General features: G+C 46.3%; 1 protein-coding gene across 1 annotated transcript; it reads left to right on the forward strand.

The window, feature by feature from the left end:
* The first annotated feature begins 945 nt into the window (after positions 1-945).
* Positions 946-6,090, forward strand: clip3 (CAP-GLY domain containing linker protein 3). The gene is made up of 13 exons (XM_015055110.1): positions 946-1,344; positions 2,244-2,383; positions 3,274-3,367; positions 3,735-3,896; positions 3,980-4,098; positions 4,183-4,419; positions 4,514-4,649; positions 4,730-4,873; positions 4,947-5,078; positions 5,184-5,307; positions 5,407-5,474; positions 5,559-5,631; positions 5,861-6,090. The coding sequence occupies exons 1-13, from the start codon at positions 1,011-1,013 to the stop codon at positions 5,913-5,915; spliced, it is 1,818 nt and encodes a 605-aa protein (XP_014910596.1). The 5' UTR covers positions 946-1,010; the 3' UTR covers positions 5,916-6,090.
* Positions 6,091-9,795: the final 3,705 nt, after the last annotated feature.

Genomic DNA, 9,795 nt, shown 5'->3' on the forward strand with positions numbered 1-9,795 from the left:
ACCCCCCCTCTGCACGTGCCTGCAGTCCGGTCCGGTCCGGTCCAGTCCGGCAGCACATAATGATGGACGGCGCCGGCTGCTTTTTCTGTCTCTGCAAATACAAACTGGATCTCAGCCCTGATCTGGGTCAGAACCAGAACCAGCCTGGTGATAAACCCAGCGACCCGGTTCTGATGGGACAAACCATCGTTCCTCCACTGAACAGTTACTATGAGTTTGTTCTGATCTGATTTGTTCAGGTTCTTCCAAACCTGACCTTTAACCTTTGACCTGCTAGTGGAGGCCTGTAGACACAGAGATGGAGGTCATTTCTCTGAGCTTCCTGTTCTGACCTCTGACCTCTGCTGGGACGTCCACTCCTGGGAAGATTGGCAGCCCTTTGGGGTATCAGATGGTTTGGAGATGACCTTTGACCCTTTCTGTACACTTTGTGCTTCAGGAAGTTAGGACATCAGGAGATGTCTACAGCAATGCATTCTGGGTAAATAATAACGTTGTTTGCTTCGCTGCTGGAAAACGTGAGGAAACGGTCTGTAAACAGTCATTTCAAAATAAGAGCCTCTAAACATCTAACTACTGGAAAACTTAAACACAGATGTTGAGCTTTACTGAACTGACAGTTTAAAAAACAAATTAGCACTTTAGAAATTACCAGAAAAAAATTTAGAGGAAGCTAAGTGCGCTAAAGTTAGCAAAGAAGCTAAAGCGTTGAATTTCTTCATTTGTAAGGTAACTTTATTTATAAAGCACATTTTCAGCAACAAGCCGTTCAAAGTGGCTGTTTTTGTTGATCTTGGCTGTCAGTGAATCACCTGCACAGATAAAGGTGAAATAAAATATGTTAAAACACAAAGCTAAGAGTTAACATGATGCTGGTTGTTCTCTGAAAAACCTCTGGGACCAGAACCAGAAATCAGACACAAGGGTTTTATTTGGGGTGTCAGAGTAAAGGGGCTGAATGCTGTGCATGCTCTGTGTCTTCGCCAGGCCCGGCTGCAGCGCCCTTCATCATGACTAAAGAGGAAAACATGCAGGAGCAGGAGAAGGAGAGGCAGGACCACGAGGAGCAGGAGGAGGCCCGGGTTCAGAGGGAGGAGGACGAGGAGCTGACCGAGGAAGAGGAGGAATATGAGCTAGAGGAGGAGAGGGCAGAGATGGAGAACGAGGAGGAGCAGGAGGAAGAGCGTGAGGAGCGAGAGGAGCAGGAGGAAGACGAGGAAGAGGAGGCTCCTCCAACTGAACCAGCGGCTGAGCCGGTTCCTGAGAACCAGAGTCCGGTTCAGGAGCCGGCCCGCCGGGCCGTGGTCCACCCGTCAGCCCAGGCGCCGCTGCCCAAAGACTACGGTACGTCAGACCTCCTAAAACCAGCACACGATACTGGAGAAGGTGACCGGTTCTGATCCACTGACAGTTCTGACTCTGATTTATTGATTGGACCTCAAACTCATGAGACGAGATTTTAAAATTACAAAAATCTAATTTATGCTGCAAAAACACTTTTCCTGCATTTTTACAGATTTTGCCACAACTGGTCTTTCTTTTTCTGATTTCTTGAATCTGTTCAGGCCTGAGGACTGAACTTTAACTATGCCTGGCTGGCAGGGAAACATGTGAGGCTTTTGAACGTTTGCACTTTCATAATTGATGTTGGCACAGTACTGTCTGAAAATGAGAGTGATCGGGTAAATACTGGTACAGATGAACGTGCTCTGCAAGAGCCCCTAACATCCATCCTAACATCCTTCCATCCAGCTTAATGCGTGAACCATAAACCAGGCTTCCCGTTTCACAGGTAATATTGATAGTGTACGCCGTGAATGTGAAGCAGCCCAATGTGCAAATACACTTCCCACCATCGGCCATTTTAACAATTCTTTCTGAACTTCTTACCTATCGTCCGTCACTAGGTCACCTTTAACGTTCCTTCAGGAAAACCAAAATTGTTCCAAACAAAAGACAGAAGAGGAGCTGGAGCTGCTTCTGTTAGCAACAGGCTAACAGCTAGTGAGACAGCAGTCACCTCAACGAGGGCTATGTGAAGCTTTACGCTCTAGTTGCTCCTCTGGTCCTTAGTGTGAAGCAGGAAGAGCGAAGCAGCAGATGAACCTGCAGCTTCAGACCATCCTGATCCACCGCCAGGAGCTCCAACTGGAGCAGACCTCCTTAGGCTCAATGATACAGACTCTTTCAGAGGCTCTAGCGGTTCTGATCCTGTCTCCTCCCTAACTCTGTTAACTCTGCAGCCTTCACCTTCTTTGACCCAAACGACCCGGCGTGTCAGGAGATCCTGGCCGACCCGCGGACCTCCATCCCCGAGCTGTTCGCCATCGTCCGCCAGTGGGTCCCGCAGGTGCAGCACAAGATCGACGTCATCGGAAACGAGGTGAGGACAAACGGTCAGAACCGCAGGAGTTAAGCTGGAGCCAGCTCAGTTTAGCATGGCAGGTATAAGACTGAAACACCATTCGTCTTTAGTTCACTGTAATAAAATAAAGTAAAATGAAATAACATCTAGAAGTGAATTTGTGAATTAAGCAGTCCTGGATTCGGAGTAGAAACCAGAACGTCCTCACTTCTCCAATCAGAACTGACATGCTCTGATTTTGGTGCTTTTTGTCTGAATAGGCTGTTAGAGCAGAAATGGAAGGTGTAAAAACTTTTCTTTAAAATGATAAGATCATGAAGGATCTCATCAGCAGAACCCAGAGAGCAGCCAGACAAAATGGCTGCAGGCAGGCCACGTTCTGAGGGAACTGCAGAGCAGCTGGGCCTCACCAGACCCAACCATGACTCAGCAGGACTTTTGTAGTCTGACAATCTTTTGTAGATTTGAGTTGATAGCAAGATTTCAGTTAATTCCACAAAAATCTCCTGACTCTTCATCCTTCGTGCCTCATCCGTCTGCATTGAAAATGTCAAAATTCCTGCCAATTTCATAACCAAGTAAATTTCTTGGAGACAAGCAACTCGAGAGGGCGACTTACGCCGCCGCTGTGTTTTGGGTTTCACCCATGGTGGCGATGAAGTTCACCTGTTGCTCCCTGGTGGAAGGAGCTCAGGAGCTGCTGCTTCTCCACCTCGATGGGAGTCAGTTAGGGTCAGGATGGACACTGGCAAGACCTTCCTGGAGGGACTGTGGAGCTCATCTGGGAACACCTTGGAATACGGACAGACGACTGATCTTTCCTAGTTTCAGTTATTGTGAATGTCAGGTGTCTTCAGGTGTCCTCCCAGTCAGCAGGACGTGACTAACTCAGTGTTTGTGTCTCCCAGATCCTGAAGCGCGGTTGCCATGTGAATGACCGAGACGGTTTGACCGACATGACGCTGCTTCACTACAGCTGTAAGGCCGGAGCTCATGGAGTCGGTGAGTAACTCTTCAACCTTCATCGTTTTTCTTCTGTGGTCATGAAAGGACTGCTGGTAGAGACCCAGAATGATCACCACTGGTTCCTGGAGGCTAGAGGAGAGGAGTTAGGAGTCTCAGGAGGATCGGGTGTTTCAGGTCTGATCCTCACCTCAAGTCACAGAAGATCAGAAACAGATCCAAGTCCTCAGAGTAGATAATATGATGATGAAGCAAACCAGACACAGGTGCTAGGTTTTTCTTCCATGATTGAATTTCCAATCCGATGTTAGGACCATGTTTGTGCAGTAGGGTGAGTAAAAGCTCCCCCCAGGTGGTGGCAGTCCTCCACCAGAGCAGCTTTCAGTTTGGACCTCCCTGTGTCCAGGCGACCCGGCGGCGGCACTGCGGCTCACCAGTCAGCTGATGTTGTTGGGCGCCGATGTCAGTCTGCGGAGCCGGTGGACCAACATGAACGCGCTGCACTACGCTGCCTACTTTGACGTCCCAGAGCTGATCCGAGTCCTGCTCAAAGCCGCCAAACCCAGAGGTGAGTGTGAGCCGTCCCACGAGATTATTACTCACCCACAGAGTCCAGGAGACGAGGTCAGCTTCTTCTTCTTCTGTCTTCAGTGCTGAACTCCACATGCAGTGACTTCCACTACGGCACGGCTCTCCACATCGCTGCCTCCAACCTCTGCCTGAGTGCAGTGAAATGTCTGCTGGAGCACGGAGCCAACCCCACCGTCAGGGTAAACACTGCCTCACCTTCCCGTGCTTGATGAGCAACAGCTTCCTGCAGAGCTGCAGCTCAGACCGTAGGTTTGTTTCTGCAGAACGATAAGGGCCAGGTTCCAGCTGAGGTGGTTCCGGACCCGATGGACATGAGCCTGGACAAAGCCGAGGCGGCCATGGTGGCCAAAGACCTAAAGCAGCTGCTGCTGGATGCCGTGCCGCTCAGCTGTAACCTCCCCAGGGCCACGCTGCCCAACTACGACAACATCCCTGGAAACCTGATGCTGGCGGCGCTGGGGCTGAAGCTGGGTGACCGTGTGGTTCTGGACGACCTGAAGGTAGTCCCACACTGGTTCCTCTGGTTCCTTATTTCCTCCTCCATCAGCCACATTGAGGTTCACTCATTCCAGAACCCTTTTGTCTCCACCTCAGACCGGAACCCTGCGGTTCTGTGGAACCACGGAGTTTGCCAGCGGTCAGTGGGTCGGGGTGGAGCTGGACGAGCCAGAGGGGAAGAACGACGGCAGCGTGGGTGGAGTCCGCTACTTCATCTGTCCTCCGAAGCTTGGTAAGCGGTGAGCTTCCTGGACCCGGTTCTGGTTCTAATGGACCAGCACTCTTCATGTTTTAATCTGTTTGGACCTCCAGGTATTTTTGCTCCAGTTTCAAAGATTTCCAAAGCTGTGGATCCAACTCCGTCCTCGGTCACCTCCACCCCTAGAACCCCCCGCATGGACCTGGCCTCCCGCCTGGCTGGGAAGACCAAGAAGGAGAAGAAGGAGAAGGAGAAAGGTGAGGGACCATCAGGTCTGACTGGGTTCTGGTTCTGGTGGAGAGCTGACTGAGCTGGTTGGTTTGTTCTCAGCCCAAAAGAAGAAGACGTCCGTGGCTAGTCTGGACCCGGAGGGGACAAACGTGGAGGTGGGGGACCAGGTTCTGGTGGCGGGTCAGAAACTCGGCATCGTTCGCTTCTACGGGAAGACGGATTTTGCTCCAGGTCAGTTCTGTAGTCTGAACCAACCAGCACATTGAAACAGAGGTCCAGATGAAGCAAAGAGGAGGCGATGTTCTGGTCTGACCCGGTCTCTCTGGTGCCCCTCAGGGTTCTGGTTTGGTGTAGAGTTGGACCAGCCCACTGGGAAACACGATGGCTCGGTGTTCGGGGTCCGATACTTCAGCTGCCTGCCCAAATATGGAGTGTTTGCTCCGCCCTCCCGGGTCCAGAGGTAGGACTGCCTGACAGAACCCGGTGTTGCTGGTTGTAATAAGGCAGGCCTGGTTCTGGAGCGTGAAAGTGACGGTTTGAGTCGTTGTTGGTTGTTCAGGATCGGAGGACCTAAAGAAGGCTCCCAGAATGACGGCTCCATGGTGAAGAAGGTTCATCAAGTCTCCAGTAAGTTCTGCTCAGATCGCTAGAAACAGAAAAGTTCTGGTCTGACTCAGGCGAACAGAACCTGACCCGTTTGTTTCCCTGCAGTGTCACAGCCGAAAAGGAACTTCCACACCATGCGATCTCCTAAAGATCTGACCTCCGAGAGCTCCATATCCAGGTGAGAAGTACTCTGACCAACATGGGTCAAAGGTCATTTCTGGGTCAGCAGCTTATCGTCTCAGAACCGTTACGGTTTGATCGGATCCAGCTGTTTGGTGCAGACGGACTCCTGACAGCTTTAATTTGAGATGGAAGTGGTTTTGAAGCGATGCGTTTATGGAACCAGGTTCTGTCAGAACCATAGAACCCGGATGGATGAACTAGAACCTCTCCTCTCTCCGCTGCAGGTTGCTGTTCTGCTGCTGGTTTCCATGGATGCTCCGCGCTGAGATGCAGTCCTAACCACCGCACCGATCGCTACGTTCTCTCCATCGTTCCGTCCCTGAACTCCTGGTGGTGAAGCCCCGCCCTCTGTCTTCTTCTTCTCCTGGTTTAGCCGTTCTATAGCAAAATCTATAGTGCCTTGTATCTGATTAACCGAGTCCAAGCTAATGCTCTGAAATCCGCCCTGCCTCTCTGGCGCCACCTAGTGGTCTGGAACAGTTAGTGTCTGTTTCCGCCTCATGGTTCTGTTTCGCTGCAATCAGCTGGGAGGATCGCTTTGATCCGACAGTTCAGAACCAGAACTTGACTCTGGACGGGTTTCCTTTATGCAGTGATGATGTCAGACCCAGCCGGCTGCTGATTGGGTGAGATCCAGAACTTTGTTTACCCACCATGTGTTCCTCTAATGTCCTCCGTGTTTAACCAGGAAACAGGGTTGATCATCTGCACTGCTCCGTTTTACCTCAGCGTTTAGATTTTACAGTTAAATTCAGCTAAATCCCCAACAAACCAACAAGTTTCACACACAGCAGCTGAACAGTAGAAAATCATTTCATAATCAAAATTATTTTAGAATCTTAAAGACGGTCAGAATGAAAAACGAAATGAAGAGTTTGATCCATCAGCAACTTTTTACACAAACCTATTATTTATGTTTGTTTTTATATTTCAGAATGTTTGGCAAAATTAAAATTATGCGGCTTTATAATAAGATATTCATATCATGCCTCAGTAAATACCAGACGGTTCTTAATGAAATGCTTCATTTTAGTTCTGGTTCATCTAATCCCCCCATTCCTTTAATTTCCTTAGTGGCTCATGAAGCTAATTTAATTATATAATCATGTCTGAACTGAAAATGATCAGGCTTCTGCCACCAGGAACCTTCAACATGGATCAACTGCAGGATTTAACTCAAAATGAGAAAACGGGCAGTGAAACGGTGCCGACTGGATAAATATCAGCTTTGGGTTGATGACTGCAAAGAGCAGCTGCACACAAACCATCAGTTTTTATTCCACCAAAACTCCTCGAACATTTGGCCTCAGACTTTTTCCTGCATAACTGAAGCTCTGGTCTCAGATCTCACCGTATGCAGACGACTCACTGCTTTTCCTTCGTTCTTTTGATCCTCATGAGACCTTTGGTACCTGAAGTACAGTGCAGATTTTTCCTGTTTCTATTCCACCCAAATGAGATGTTTCTCCAGAGTGCAGCGTTTGTTGCTAGCGGTGTAAAAGCAAGCGCTCCACAGACTCTGGATCTGCTAAATCTGTCGTCTCAGCTAAGCATCGCCGTTTGTGGGCCACAGTGATGGTGGAAGTTTGTCTTTGTACAGTAAACGTGGAGTTACAGTTCGGTCAATGTGTTGCAGTGAAGCCACTTCACTGTCAACTTTGTAAACGTGGACTTTTCCTGGTTTGGCCACCAGGTGTCACTATAATCCCCATTTAGCCTGAATTCTTTCCATAACTGTTTATTTGCAGCTTATAACCAGTTCTGACTGGTTCAAACCGGTTCTGACTGGTCCTGAATGGTTCTGACCGGTTCGGTTCTGTAACTACCACCTGTTAACTTCACTTCCTTGCTGTCCAGTTTTAAAAATGCTTGTTTCAACATTTTCAAACAGAATTTCTTCATTAACATCCAACAGGTTCATTGGTCTCTGATGCTATAAAAACCTTCCAGTGATGGATTCAGTTTCAACATCTCTGTAAATATTGAAACTGAAACAGCAGGAAAGTAAAGCTAGAACGGTCAGAACCTCTGGTTCTGTTCTGGTTCTGTCACCCTTACAGGAACTAACTCGGCTCTGGTTGTTTCATTGAGTCTTAATGATCTACAGTTTATAGCCTATATTTTGATAACTTCACTAAGTGTACCTTTTGTTTTGGTATTTTATCGGTCGTGTGTTCGGTTCCAGTGGGTCGGACCAGTTGGATAAACTCACTGCATGCTCTCTGTCTGTAACCTCCCTCAGTATTTTCTGATTGTTGCGTTTTCAGACTGTATCTTCCTCTCATCAGCATGAAAATGCTTCAAATATTAATAACTATCAATATAATAAAGATGTGATGTTTTTCTAATGTTTCTGTGTCTGCTGGTCCTTATTGAAACCTTTATCGACACCAAAGCGTTTCAGTATCAGATTAATGTTCAGTGAGACCAAAAACAGGAAGAGGTTCAGTGAAGTTCATTTGTGTTTACTGAGCAGAAACTGTGGAGCGTCTAACCGCCATGTTTCAGCTACAACCGCCATTAAAAGGCCAAATCGCTTCATCAGTGGTGGGCCCTGCTAGCTAAAACATTAGCCATGATAACCCTAAAGCACTAATCATAAACATTAATCCTGCTAACGCTAGGGGAAGCTAACATTACAGTGCTAACTTCAACCATTCTGGAAGATATGACAAACGTTTTTCATGGAAAAGTTTTGAAAATTACATTAAATGATGAAAATGCTTTGCTTGGAACAGAAGAATGGGACTTCAGTGACACAGAACTTTGATGTGTTAACTTCTTCATTTACGGTAAATATATACAAAAACCTGCAACATAAAACCAATTTTCAGATTATTTTTTTATTTTGAACTATATATAGGACTCCACATAAAGCCATTAAAACAAGTTTATATTAATCAATCAATTATACTTTATCAATCCCAAAGGGATTATATTTGCCCTTGAAAGACTACAACCGTCAAGCACCAACTTACATTAGAGGTTTCTTTTTTATAACACCCTTAGATGTCGTATTTATGTCTTGTTCTCTGCTATCTTTGTTTTATTCTGTTCCTGTATGTTTCTTATAAGTTATTGGATAAAAATAAAACATGGGAGGAAACAGAACTGCCGCGTAAACAGGCCTCACCCACTTCAAAATAAGAGCATGAATGTTGCAGGTCCCAGGTGAAGGGACAGGTGGGCGGATAAGAATCACCTGTTTTAACAGGAGAAATGAGTTGAGCAACAGGAGACGTCGATGTAGAGCTGGTAGCTCTCATCTGAATTTATTCCAGGTTGTATTAATAGTCATTATACAACTTTGTAAAATTATTGTGATCGAACAATCACACTCCTAATAGTTAATCTATATCAGTGTTTTTCAACCTTTTCTGAGCCAAGGTACTTTGTTTTAATTGTAAACATCTCGAGGCACACCACCAACCAAAAATGTAAACAAAGATACTCTGTAGTCGCCTATATTACATATATAGTCATTCTTATCAAAGTGTCTTGAATAGGAATCAAATAAACACAAAAATGTATTTTTATCACATTTTACATTTCTTATTTCAAATTGCACGTAACATTTCCACTTCAAAAATACACCTGAACACCTGAACAGCCACAACACTGTGGTGTTAAATTTAAAGAAGTTGTAGAAAACGTCAAAGTGTTTTACAAACTAATCCACAAGCATTCTTTTAGCCAGAATACAGAAAATAATTCTTATTCTGAAAGAAGCAATAATATTTGGGAAACATTTCACTGTTACGATATGAAGATTTGCATGTACAAAATGTCAATATCTGTCTATTTTACCGATCTAGTGTGAAACCTGTGCATATTTGGATGAAAACAGCTGATTTCCTGGCAGAAATTGAAGACAGACAAAGCTCTTCCTCAGCAGCTCTCAGTCTCTCTCTGGTTTCAGTTTTTATAGTAACCAGGCTTGAGAAGCTCACTTCACACAGACATGTGGGAAATGGACCCATGTTCTTTCCAACTACTGCTGAGCTTCACTGTCTTTTCCATCACTGTCGTTACAGTCTTGCTAGATACGATGCTCTCACCACTACCTGCAACGTTCATGCATCACTAATTCTCTTGTTTTAATGTAAAATGCTCTGTACCTACTGCCATCTAGTGGTAAGAAAATTACATGATTACGCCG

The sequence above is a fragment of the Poecilia latipinna genome, unplaced genomic scaffold (assembly GCF_001443285.1).
Source record: "Poecilia latipinna isolate Pla-1442-1.1 unplaced genomic scaffold, P_latipinna-1.0 Scaffold1295, whole genome shotgun sequence".
NCBI lineage: Eukaryota > Metazoa > Chordata > Actinopteri > Cyprinodontiformes > Poeciliidae > Poecilia > Poecilia latipinna.